A 12470-nucleotide genomic window follows, 5' to 3' on the forward strand; every position below is an offset into this window, starting at 1 on the left:
AGTTGTCAGCCCTGGAGGTTCTCTCTCCAAAGCAGACAGCAGAGCTGGTGGTGTTGCCTCTTCCTGGTCTTCCAGGGAAAGATGTCATCATCAACACAGTGTTTGACTTCCTGTCTAAGTCACCAAAGGAGAGGAGACTCCCTGAGTTCCTGTACCACCTTTCCAGGCTGTCTGTGGTGGTAATGACCCCAAAGATTATTAGTAAACCAACTTGTAAAGCTGTCTTTGAGTTAACTGAAAAAAACATTGTAGTCTTGCTTCATTATGGTGATGTTAACTTCTATCCTCTCCCCAGACTCCAGTCGGCTGCACGGTGTACCAGACCATGTAAGTCAAACTTGAGACAATAGGTTGATTAGGCGATCCATGATATGCGGATCTAGAAAATATTAAAGAGACCAATCTTTTAAATGACATTGTTTTTGTTTTCCACAGTTTTGTGAGGCTGTACCAAGCCATGTCAGCGTTGCCTCAAGAGATGGAGCCAATAATATGGGCCAGTGTTTATGACCTCACAGAATCTGCACCAATGGGTGAGTCAGGAGCACTGTCTTTTTCTCAAATCAGATTCCAGATATTATTATTATTTTTATTTTTTTACTCAATTTAATCTCTTTGTATTTTGTTTTCATGTGAATAGATTGTTCTCTGGTACCAGTTAACCAACAGGCAAGTCAGTTCATGTATCATTAAAATGTTTCCAGATTGTGAAAGAACATTGTTCTTTATGCTTCTTATATTACCCTGAACTGAACATAGGAGGAATGGACAACAGTAAGACTCTTCTCAGAGACTTTCCTTAATTATTATTTTGTCTCTCTTTTTTTTCTAGTGTCCAGTGTCATCACACAATGGTAAATGTAGTTTAGTAAACAACAACTTGATACTGAACCCCCAATCTTTATCCCAGAACTGCACATTTAATCCAATATCAAATGTTCTGTATCCTTATTTTGTATTTTTATCTCTCTCAGCAACAAGAGTCTGTGTCGGAGTTGACAGGTATAGTAAGACATTATTCAGACCAGACTAGGGTTGCAAAATTCTTGTAATTGTCCCAAAATTCATATATATATATTTATTCTTGGTTGGAAGATGTAAAGAATAAGGAGGAAATAATCAAGTTATCTGGAATCTTCCAAACTGTTTTTCTGAAAAATTGGGCATTTTGGGAAACTTCCCAGAATTTTGCAAACCTAGTCCATCCAAATGATTGAAACACGCGGATCCTGATTGTGAGAGTTGGTTGTGAGTTTGACACTGATACTTCTGTCTTACCCGTGTTAAAGCTCGGCTCTACAACAGCTCTTGGACTCTGGGATCTCGCCGGGACGTCTATGTGACTTCAGCATCCAACAATACGCCTGCTCACAGGTCTGGGTTGAACTGTCTTGAGACAATCATGTTTGTACTTATATATCACTGGCTTTGTGCTTATAGCCTTTGGCTTTCTGTATTTACGAGTCACAGAAAAAAACACTACATTTAACATTTGGATTAGTTATAAACATTCACTGGTGGTTTATGTTAACTACAGTGGAAAGTGACGTGTGTTCGAGCAGTTACAGTCGCTGACCCCGGCACACGTGTCATGTATGTCAGAGTCGGTTCAAATCCGTCCCACAGCCCTTTGACTCACCCTCCGTCTTTGTGTAGTGTAGACTTGACCATCTCTTCAATAAAGTCAAAAAAACATCACAAAGGACTAGGACTGCCTCCCTCCCTAAAAGGTTGAAACAATGTGCAATGGAAGAAGTATGGAAGAAGTATTAGTGGCTAAAGGACTTATCTTTTTCCACAGCTGAAAGACCTCAAAGCTGAGAACCTGGTCACACTGCTGAAATGTAAACTATCAGAGAACAACACAGACTCCAAAGAGACCTGGAAGCTGTTATTCACTAAAGCTTCTGCAGTTCTGGATCAGGCTCTTGTACTTCTCTCCAACCAGGTACGTCTGATTCTGAAAACATTGCGGGTGTCCTTACCAATGTTGACTTAACCAATTTCTCAGCCCTAGAGTTTCCGAATAGAGCATACAAATTTAACAATTGTGTTCAAGGCCAGGAATGGTTTAGGGTTGGCCTAGTTTGAGGTTAAAGTTCAAGTAAGTATGTGGTGTATCGGGTCAGGGTTTGCCAAACCTTGAAGTAACCAACCACATCTCTTCCTCCCCAGTCTGAGCCTGTGATTGGCCCAGCACTATCCCAGGTGCTGGATGTGATTGGAGAGATCAGGGTCAACAGACTGACTGAGGATCAGCTGAGAGACAGTGATGTCATCAGGAAGTTGTTCTCTGGGCGTCTGAGAGTGTTTCTGCCGTCTGCATCCGGAGGGTTTCTGCACTGCCTCAGCACCAAGAACCTCAGCTGTGACTCTTACCAAGCTGTGTAAGTGGTTACTATTTGGGTTTATGACCTTAGTGTGTCAGGTCCTCACAAAGTTAGGTGTTAGGTCCTCATAATGTAGGTATTAGGTCCTCATAATGTAGGTATTAGGTCCTCATAATGTAGGTATTAGGTCCTCATAATGTAGGTATTAGGTCCTCATAATGTAGGTATTAGGTCCTCATAATGTAGGTATTAGGACCTCATAATGTAGGTATTAGGTCCTCATAATGTAGGTGTTAGGTCCTCATAATGTTATGTCCCCTAAATGTTAGGTCCTTATAACTTATACACATTACTCACGTATCACTTTCAGGGTGAAGGAGTTTGGAGCCCAGTTTGATCACATGAACCTAGAGCAGCAGCAGCTGGATCTGAAGGAGCTGGTCGTCCCCTTCCTGTCTCGACCCACATCAGGTAATCATCAGCTGATTCGATGTTTGTAATTGAGTTGTTGATTGGTTCGTTTTTCAAGTATATCACAATGTTTTTTCAATTATTTTTTATTTTTTATAGTTGGTGATGACATATAAAAACATTACACAACGTAGACCTGCGAATTTGGATAGGTTTAGGCCTTTCGCATGTTTGTGTTTTGATGTTTATGTCTGTATGTTAATAATCCCCCTTCTCTCTAGACTCTGGCTGTGTGTCCAACTCTAACAGCAGTGTGGACTGGTTGCAGAAGAACTTGGGGCTGTTCTCAGTTCTTGTGTCCCTCGGGAACCTGTTGAATCTCAACACAGACTTCTCTCCTGTACGTCTCGTTTTCTGCCGACTACGCCACAATGATTATTCATAGATATTTGTCCTTATCAAGTATTGATAACCGTCTCCTCTCCTTCCAGTTGTCAGCCCTGGAGGTTCTCTCTCCAAAGCAGACAGCAGAGCTGGTGGTGTTGCCTCTTCCTGGTCTTCCAGGGAAAGATGTCATCATCAACACAGTGTTTGACTTCCTGTCTAAGTCACCAAAGGAGAGGAGACTCCCTGAGTTCCTGTACCACCTTTCCAGGCTGTCTGTGGTGGTAATGACCCCAAAGATTATTAGTAAACACCTTGTAAATCTGTCTTTGAGTTAAAAAAACATTGTAGTCTTGCTTCAATATGTTGATGTTAACTTCTATCCTCTCCCCAGACTCCAGTCAACTGCACGGTGTACCAGACCATGTAAGTCTGACTTGAGACAATAGGTTGATTAGGCGATCCATGATATGCGGATCTATTAATTGCATAAATATTCTCTATGTTCATGTGAAAAGATTAAAGATACCAATCTTTTAAATGACATTGTTTTTGTTTTCCACAGTTTTGTGAGGCTGTACCAAGCCATGTCAGCGTTGCCTCAAGAGATGGAGCCAATCATCTGGGCCAGTGTTTATGACCTCACAGAATCTGCACCAATGGGTGAGTCAGGAGCGCTGTCTTTTTCTCAAATCAGATTCCAGATATTATTATTATATTTTTTTACTCAATTTAATCTCTTTGTATTTTGTTTTCATGTGAATAGATTGTTCTCTGGTACCAGTTAACCAACAGGCAAGTCAGTTCATGTATCATAAAAATGTTTCCAGATTGTGAAAGAAAATTGTTCTTTATGCTTCTTATATTACCCTGAACTGAACATAGGAGGAATGGACAACAGTACGACTCTTCTCAGAGACTTTCCTTAATTATTATTTTGTCTCTCTTTTTTTTCTAGTGTCCAGTGTCATCGCACAATGGTCAATTTAGTTTAGGAAACAACAACTTGATACTGAACCCCCATTCTTTATCCCAGAACTGCACATTTAATCCAATATCAAATGTTCTGTATCCTTATTTTTCTTTTCATCTCTCTCAGGAACAAGAGTCTGTGCCGGAGTTGACAGGTACAGTAAGACATTATTCAGACCAGACTAGGGTTGCAAAATTATTGTAATTGTCCTAAAATTCATATATATTTTTTTTTATTATTGGTTGGAAGATGTAAAGAATAAGGAGGAAATAATCAAGTTATCTGGAATTTTCCAAAAAGTTTTTCTGAAAAGTTGGGCGTTTTGGGAAACTTCCCAGGATTTTGCAAACCTAGTCCATCCAAATGATTGAAACACACGGATCCTGATTGTGAGAGTTGGTTGTGAGTTTGACACTGATACTTCTGTCTTACCCGTGTTATAGCTCGGCTCTACAACAGCTCTTGGACTCTGGGATCTCGACGGGACGTCTATGTGACTTCAGCATTAAACAATACACCTGCTCACAGGTCTGGGTTGAACTGTCTTGAGACAATCATGTTTGTACTTATAGATCACTGGCTTTGTGCTTGTAGCCTTTGGCTTTCTGTTTTTACGAGTCACAGAAAAAAACACTACATTTAACATTTGGATTAGTTATAAACATTCACTGGTGGTTTATGTTAACTACAGTGGAAAGTGACGTGTGGTCGAGCAGTTACAGTCGCTGACCCCGGCACACGTGTCATGTATGTCAGAGTCGGTTCAAATCCGTCCCACAGCCCTTTGACTCACCCTCCGTCTTTCCTACACTTGACCATATCTTCAATAAAGTCAAAAAAACATCCAAAAGGACTAGGACTGCCTTACTCCCTAAAAGGTTGAAACAATGTGCAATGAAAGAAGTATGGAAGAAGTATTAGTGGCTAAAGGACTTATCTTTCCCACAGCTGAAAGACCTCAAAGCTGAGAACCTGGTCACACTGCTGAAATGTAAACTATCAGAGAACAACACAGACTCCAAAGAGACCTGGAAGCTGTTCTTCGCTAAAGCTTCTGCAGTTCTGGATCAGGCTCTTGTACTTCTCTCCAACCAGGTACGTCTGATTCTGAAAACATTGCGGGTGTCCTTACCAATGTCGACTTAACCAATTTCTCAGCCCTAGAGTTTCCGAATAGAGCATAAAAATTTAACAATTGTGTTCAAGGCCAGGAATGGTTTAGGGTTGGCCTAGTTTTAGGTTAAAGTTCAAGTAAGTATGTGGTGTATCGGGTCAGGGTTTGCCAAACCTTGAAGTAACCAACCACATCTCTTCCTCCCCAGTCTGAGCCTGTGATTGGCCCAGCACTATCCCAGGTGCTGGATGCGATTGGAGAGATCAGGGTCAACAGACTGACTGAGGATCAGCTGAGAGACAGTGTTGTCATCAGGAAGTTGTTCTCTGGGCGTCTGAGAGTGTTTCTGCCGTCTTCATCAGGAGAGTTTCTGCACTGCCTCAGCACCAAGAACCTCAGCTGTGACTCTTACCAAGCTGTGTAAGTGGTTACTATTTGGGTTTATGACCTTAGTGTGTCAGGTCCTCACAAAGTTAGGTGTTAGGTCCTCATAATGTAGATATTAGGTCCTCATAATGTAGGTATTAGGTCCTCATAATGTAGGTATTAGGTCCTCATAATGTAGGTATTAGGTCCTCATAATGTAGGTAGTAGGTCCTCATAATGTAGGTATTAGGTCCTCATAATGTAGGTAGTAGGTCCTCATAATGTAGGTATTAGGTCCTCATAATGTAGGTATTAGGTCCTCATAATGTAGGTATTAGGTCCTCATAATGTAGGTATTAGGACCTCATAATGTCGGTATTAGGTCCTCATAATGTAGGTATTAGGTCATCATAATGTAGGTATTAGGTCCTCATAATGTAGGTATTAGGTCCTCATAATGTAGCTATTAGGTCCTCATAATGTAGGTATTAGGTCCTCATAATGTAGGTATTAGGTCCTCATACTGTAGGTATTAGGTCCTCATAATGTTATGTCCCCTAAATGTTAGGTCCTTATAACTTATACACATTACTCACATATTACTTTCAGGGTGAAGGAGTTTGGAGCCCAGTTTGATCACATGAACCTAGAGCAGCAGCAGCTGGTTCTGAAGGAGCTGGTCGTCCCCTTCCTGTCTCGACCCACATCAGGTAATCATCAGCTGATTCGATGTTTGTTTTTGAGTTGTTGATTGGTTAGTTTTTCAAGTGTATCACAATGTTTTTTCATTTATTTTTTATTTTTTATATTTGGTGATGACATATAAAAACATTACACAAAGTAGACCTGCGAATTTGGATAGGTTTAGGCCATTCGCATGTTTGTGTTTTGATGTTTATGTCTGTATGTTAATAATCCCCCTTCCCTCCAGACTCTGGCTGTGTGTCCAACTCTAACAGCAGTGTGGACTGGCTGCAGAAGAACTTGGGGCCATTCTCAGTTCTTGTGTCCCTCGGGAACCTGTTGAATCTCAACACAGACTTCTCTCCTGTACGTCTCGTTTTCTGCCGACTACGCCACAATGATTATTCGTAGATATTTGTCCTTACCAAGTATTGATAACCTTCTTGTCTCCTCTCCTTCCAGTTGTCAGCCCTGGAGGTTCTCTCTCCAAAACAGACAGCTGAGCTGGTGGTGTTGCCTCTTCCTGGTCTTCCAGGGAAAGATGTCATCGTCAACACAGTGTTTGACTACCTGACCGAGTCACCAAAGGAGAGGAGACTCCCTGAGTTCCTGTACCACCTCGTCAGGCTCTCTGAAGAGGTAACACTTTGTGCATTAGTAAACACAAGTTCTAACTTGTTTCTCAACTGATATTGATACTTTATCTTGTTGTTATATTGATGTTATATTGATGTCTTTTTCAGATGATGCTACCATGTGACAGCTTTAAGACCATGTAAGTGTATTCAACAGAAGTCTTAACGATGAAGAGGTCGTTTTTTTTATCTTAATGACCTTGTAAAACCACAAAGCACCACTACTACACTTTGACATGTCCGTTTGTCTGTGTCTGTCTCAGCTTTGAGCGTCTGTACCAGGCCTTACCGTCTGCACCTCCAGAGACGGAGCCAGTTATTCAGGCCATTATAGACAACCTGATGCAGACCGCTCCAGAAGGTCAGTCGTCCTTCATTAACCACGTTGACTATTTTACCACGAATAAGATTACTAAAAACAATATATCGACTGACTATTTTTCAATGCGTTTTCTAACTTTTGTTGACAGATTGCTTGCCGATGAATATGAAGGTGAGAATGTATTTATTTTTTGTTATTATATCTTTCATTGACTACTGTAATGAAGTAATGTAACTACTGTAATTGACTACTGTAATGAAGTAATGTAACTACTGTAATTGACTGTTGCAATGAAGTAATGTAACTACTATAATTGACTACTGTAATGAAGTAATGTAACTACTATAATTGACTGCTGTAATGAGGTAATGTAACTACTGTAATTGACTGCTGTAATGAGGTAATGTAACTACTGTAATTGACTGCTGTAATGAGGTAATGTAACTACTGCAATTGACTACTGTAATTAAGTAATGTAACTACTCTAATTGACTACTGTAATGAAGTAATGTAACTACTGTAATTGACTACTGTAATGAAGTAATGTAACTACTGTAATTGACCACTGTCAAAAAGTAATGTACCTACTGTAATTAACTACTGTAATTGACTACTATAATGAAATTGCCTATTATTATTGATACCTTTGTAATATAATATCTTCTGTCTTTTTCAGTGTCCAATAACACCAGCGAACGGTAAGTGTTTTCTCTGACAGCAACAACAGATGTGACACCTGCCGTATCGTATATATATTGCCGCATGAGAGTCTAAATCTAAACATGTATGTCTCTTTCTCTCCTGGTCACCTGCAGATACCAGAGTCTGTGAAGGAAATGCCAGGTAACAAGTTAATCACCTATATCTTAGATCTACCTGGTCTTAATCCATTTAGAAAACTCTTATGGTGATCAGTGATATGACCGTTTGTTCTGTTTGATTCTTCTACAGTGATTCGCTACAAAGTTATTTGGCGACATCAAATACAACGAACGTGCCCTGTACCTTTACCCTGGAGGAGTATGCCTGTGCATCGGTGAGATTTTTCCACTACAGCCGTGATTCTAGTGGATGAGAGACAAAGAGATACTGTAGAGATACACCAAGGTAGAGAAAACCCTCTGCATGTATTCATTCATTGACTCCATATATCATCTTTTCTTCTCTCTCGAAGCTGAAAGACTTCACTGCAGAACACCTGGTGTCTCTTCTGAGATGTAACCTGCCCGGCAACTCCTCTCACTCTAAAGAGACGTGGAAGGTTCTCCTCACCAAACTGACCTCTGTCTTAGACCAAGCTCTGGACATGTTCTCCAATATGGTGAGAATATACAGTAGATCAACATTCCTTAAATGTGTGGGGCGCGTTCAGCAGGACGCAACGTTTTGGAAAGTTCACATAGGAATATGCCATGTAGGAATCACGGCGGTTCTATTCATGGTGTTCTATCTGCAACGTTCGAGAGTGTTTTGCAACCGAACGTGGCCCTGTTGTTCTGTTATTGAATGCCCGACCTCTTCCTCCCCAGTCCAAACCTGTCATTGGTCCAGCAGTATCCCAGGCGCTCGATGTGATTGGAGAGATCCGGGTCAACAGACTGACTGAGGATCAGCTGAGAGACAGTGATGTCATCAGGAAGTGGTTCTCTGGCCGTCTGAGAGCGTTCCTGCCGTCTGCATCAGGAGTGTTTCTGCACTGCCTCAGCACCAAGAACCTCAGCTGTGACTCGTATCAACAGATGTATGTTTTATAACCGCCTCGTAACACTAGGTCCTCATAATTTAGGTCCTCATAATTTAGGTCCTCATAATTTAGGTCCTCATAATTTAGGTCCTCATAATTTAGGTCCTCATAATTTAGGTCCTCTTTAGCTATACAACATTTGACAGTGGTATGTCAAAGAATATTTTATATACCATGTTGTCTTGACAATACCCCTCAGGAGGGGACTCTGTTTGTCCCAGCAATTAGTAGCAGATATTGGTGCGTTCAGCTGACTGAGAGGAATCCAATACAATTTCCTGGATATTTCTAGGTCAAACACAAGGGGTGAAATCATGAGTTGGGGTCAGGGGTCAGGGGTTAACCCACCATTAAGGACGTCGCGCCCAGAGGGTTAACCCTCTAGAAACAAAGTGTTTTCTCAAGGATATTTACTGCCCTAACACATCATTTGTTTTCATCAAGCTTTTTCATTCTCTATTTAAGAACATCTAGTGGTATCTGAAACACATGTCAATATAGTATTTGATGAAATTTTAGAAGTGTACCTTATTGCCATTACCTCAATGAAAGCACTAAATATCACAGTTGAAATGTCTAATTGGGTAATGCCACATTTCAGTCAGAAGCACTAAATATCACAGTTGAAATGTCTAAATGGGGTTAATGCCAAATTTCAGTCAGAAGCACTAAATATCACAGTTGAAATGTCTAATTGGGTAATGCAACATTTCAGTCAGGAGCACTAAATATCACAGTTGAAATGTCTAATTGGGTAATGCCACATTTCAGTCAGAAGCACTAAATACTACAGTTGAAATGTCTAATTGGGGTAATGCCAAATTTCAGTCAGAAGCACTAAATATCACAGTTGAAATGTCTAATTGGGGTAATGCCACATTTCAGTCAGAAGCACTAAATACTACAGTTGAAATGTCTAATTGGGGTAATGCCAAATTTCAGTCAGAAGCACTAAATATCACAGTTGAAATGTCTAATTGGGTAATGCCAAATTTCAGTCAGAAGCACTAAATATCACAGTTGAAATGTCTAATTGGGTAATGCCAAATTTCAGTCAGAAGCACTAAATATCACAGTTGAAATGTCTAATTGGGTAATGACACATTTCAGTCAGAAGGAAGTGTGGTTTAAAGTGTTGGAAATGCAGCAGAAATGTATTGGAAAGGTCAGGAAAACACCAGGGAAGATCTTTAGGCATTAAATGTGCCTGATCTTCTGTGCAGAAGAAAAGGTCATCATTGCTTTCAATTCATTTTCTCCAGTCATTCTGAGCAGATTCTGTCGCAGTCGTCCTCTTCCCTTCTATCGGGTCCTGCTCAAACCGTTCAAACGCTAGAGCAACTTTTCTAGGAAGATGCTCCCAGTAGAGGTCCCGCGCGGACCTCGTATCTAGAGGCTTCATGATTTATATTTCCTTTCTCACAGACTGAGGGAGTTCAGCAATCAATTTGACCAAATGGACCAGATGAGACAAGAGCTGGTGGTCAAATACTTCATCCAGACCTTCCTGACCAAAAACTCCTCAGGTGTGGAAGATAGCAACTAGAGTAAAAGCAGCAAACTGTTCCTCATCTTCATTTAATCTTTGAACTTAACCAATCGGTCTCCTCCCTCCAGACTCTGGCTGTGTGTCCAACTCTAACAGCAGTGTGGCCTGGCTGCAGAAGAACCTGGGGCGGTTTTCAGTCCTGGTGTCCCTCAGCGACCTGTTGAAACTCAACACAGACTTCTCTCCTGTACGTCTCACTTTCTGCCGACTACGCCACTTTGTTTATACATGCATATATTTTACTAAGGACACAATAAATGGGTTGTAAAGTATTCTAGTTAAGTCTGTACATCAGTAATGTTTTCACAGATCAGTTCACCCAGGTTAAAATGTCAGTTTTTTGATGTTGGAGAAGGTGTTTTGAACATTACAATCTCTCTCTTTCCACCTTTCTCCTTCCAGTTGTCAGCCCTGGAGGTTCTCTCTCCAAAGCAGACAGCAGAGCTGGTGGTGTTGCCTCTTCCTGGTCTTCCAGGGAAAGATGTCATCATCAACACAGTGTTTGACTTCCTGTCTATGTCACCAAAGGAGAGGAGACTCCCTGAGTTCCTGTACCACCTTTCCAGGCTGTCTGTGGTGGTAATGACCCCAAAGATTATTAGTAAACACCTTGTAAAGCTGTCTTTGAGTTAAAAAAACATTGTAGTCTTGCTTCAATATGTTGATGTTAACTTCTATCCTCTCCCCAGACTCCAGTCAACTGCACGGTCTACCAGACCATGTAAGTCTGACTTGAGACAATAGGTTGATTAGGCGATCCATGATATGCGGATCTAAAAAATATTAAAGAGACCAATCTTTTAAATGACATTGTTTTTGTTTTCCAAAGTTTTGTGAGGCTGTACCAAGCCATGTCAGCGTTGCCTCAAGAGATGGAGCCAATCATCTGGGCCAGTGTTTATGACCTCACAGAATCTGCACCAATGGGTGAGTCAGGAGCACTGTCTTTTTCTCAAATCAGATTCCAGATATAATTTGTTTTAATTTTTTTTTTACTCAATTTAATCTCTTTGTATTTTGTTTTCATGTGAATAGATTGTTCTCTGGTACCAGTTAACCAACAGGCAAGTCAGTTCATATCATAAAAATGTTTCCAGATTGTGAAAGAACATTGTTCTTTATGCTTCTTATATTACCCTGAACTGAACATAGGAGGAATGGACAACAGTAAGACTCCTCTCAGAGACTTTCCTTAATTATTATTTTGTCTCTCTTTTTTCTAGTGTCCAGTGTCATCACACAATGGTAAATGTAGTTTAGTAGACAACAACTTGATACTGAACCCATATTCTTTATCCCAGAACTGCACATTTAATCCAATATCAAATGTTCTGTATCCTTATTTTTCTTTTCATCTCTCTCAGCAACAAGAGTCTGTGCCGGAGTTGACAGGTACAGTAAGACATTATTCAGACCAGACTAGGGTTGCAACATTCTTGTAACTGTCCCAAAATTCATATATATATATATTTATTCTTGGTTGGAAGATGTAAAGAATAAGGAGGAAATAATCAAGTTATCTGGAATCTTCCAAACTGTTTTTCTGAAAAGTTGGGCGTTTTGGGAAACTTCCCAGAATTCTGCAAACCTAGTCCATCCAAATGATTGAAACACACGGATCCTGATTGTGAGAGTTGGTTGTGAGTTTGACACTGATACTTCTGTCTTACCCGTGTTAAAGCTCGGCTCTACAACAGCTCTTGGACTCTGGGATCTCGCCGGGACGTCTATGTGACTACAGCATCAAACAATACACCTGCTCACAGGTCTGGGTTGAACTGTCTTGAGACAATCATGTTTCTACTTATATATCACTGGCTTTGTGCTTATAGCCTTTGGCTTTCTGTGTTTACGAGTCACAGAAAAAAACACTACATTTAACATTTCGAGTAGTTATATTGGGGTGGCAGGGTATCATAGTGGTTAGAGTGTTGGACTAGGAACCGGAAGGTTGCAAG

General features: G+C 40.6%; 1 protein-coding gene across 6 annotated transcripts in view; it reads left to right on the plus strand.

The window, feature by feature from the left end:
* Nucleotides 1–12470, plus strand: part of mslnb (mesothelin b) — a 133706-nt gene that overhangs the window by 59182 nt on the left and 62054 nt on the right. For 2 of the 6 annotated variants that reach the window (XM_090194767.1, XM_090194772.1), the window contains 40 exons: nucleotides 3–179; nucleotides 296–327; nucleotides 436–533; nucleotides 641–669; nucleotides 833–854; nucleotides 975–1002; nucleotides 1290–1374; nucleotides 1802–1948; nucleotides 2176–2387; nucleotides 2701–2801; nucleotides 3023–3141; nucleotides 3233–3409; nucleotides 3520–3551; nucleotides 3691–3788; nucleotides 3892–3920; nucleotides 4084–4105; nucleotides 4225–4252; nucleotides 4542–4626; nucleotides 5047–5193; nucleotides 5421–5632; nucleotides 6188–6288; nucleotides 6510–6628; nucleotides 6725–6901; nucleotides 7006–7037; nucleotides 7161–7258; nucleotides 7368–7390; nucleotides 7896–7917; nucleotides 8035–8062; nucleotides 8171–8255; nucleotides 8394–8540; nucleotides 8749–8960; nucleotides 10389–10489; nucleotides 10581–10699; nucleotides 10915–11091; nucleotides 11202–11233; nucleotides 11342–11439; nucleotides 11548–11576; nucleotides 11736–11757; nucleotides 11877–11904; nucleotides 12194–12278. In XM_090194767.1, coding sequence (XP_090050893.1) covers nucleotides 3–179; nucleotides 296–327; nucleotides 436–533; nucleotides 641–669; nucleotides 833–854; nucleotides 975–1002; nucleotides 1290–1374; nucleotides 1802–1948; nucleotides 2176–2387; nucleotides 2701–2801; nucleotides 3023–3141; nucleotides 3233–3409; nucleotides 3520–3551; nucleotides 3691–3788; nucleotides 3892–3920; nucleotides 4084–4105; nucleotides 4225–4252; nucleotides 4542–4626; nucleotides 5047–5193; nucleotides 5421–5632; nucleotides 6188–6288; nucleotides 6510–6628; nucleotides 6725–6901; nucleotides 7006–7037; nucleotides 7161–7258; nucleotides 7368–7390; nucleotides 7896–7917; nucleotides 8035–8062; nucleotides 8171–8255; nucleotides 8394–8540; nucleotides 8749–8960; nucleotides 10389–10489; nucleotides 10581–10699; nucleotides 10915–11091; nucleotides 11202–11233; nucleotides 11342–11439; nucleotides 11548–11576; nucleotides 11736–11757; nucleotides 11877–11904; nucleotides 12194–12278 — 3615 coding nt within the window. The remainder of the gene's footprint in view (nucleotides 1–2; nucleotides 180–295; nucleotides 328–435; nucleotides 534–640; nucleotides 670–832; nucleotides 855–974; nucleotides 1003–1289; nucleotides 1375–1801; nucleotides 1949–2175; nucleotides 2388–2700; nucleotides 2802–3022; nucleotides 3142–3232; nucleotides 3410–3519; nucleotides 3552–3690; nucleotides 3789–3891; nucleotides 3921–4083; nucleotides 4106–4224; nucleotides 4253–4541; nucleotides 4627–5046; nucleotides 5194–5420; nucleotides 5633–6187; nucleotides 6289–6509; nucleotides 6629–6724; nucleotides 6902–7005; nucleotides 7038–7160; nucleotides 7259–7367; nucleotides 7391–7895; nucleotides 7918–8034; nucleotides 8063–8170; nucleotides 8256–8393; nucleotides 8541–8748; nucleotides 8961–10388; nucleotides 10490–10580; nucleotides 10700–10914; nucleotides 11092–11201; nucleotides 11234–11341; nucleotides 11440–11547; nucleotides 11577–11735; nucleotides 11758–11876; nucleotides 11905–12193; nucleotides 12279–12470) is intronic. The other 4 variants (XM_090194771.1, XM_090194770.1, XM_090194768.1 and 1 more) reach the window with 4 other exon arrangements.

The sequence above is a fragment of the Oncorhynchus mykiss genome, chromosome 13 (assembly GCF_057628025.1).
Source record: "Oncorhynchus mykiss isolate SJ-2025 chromosome 13, ASM5762802v1, whole genome shotgun sequence".
Classification (NCBI taxonomy): Eukaryota; Metazoa; Chordata; class Actinopteri; order Salmoniformes; family Salmonidae; genus Oncorhynchus; species Oncorhynchus mykiss.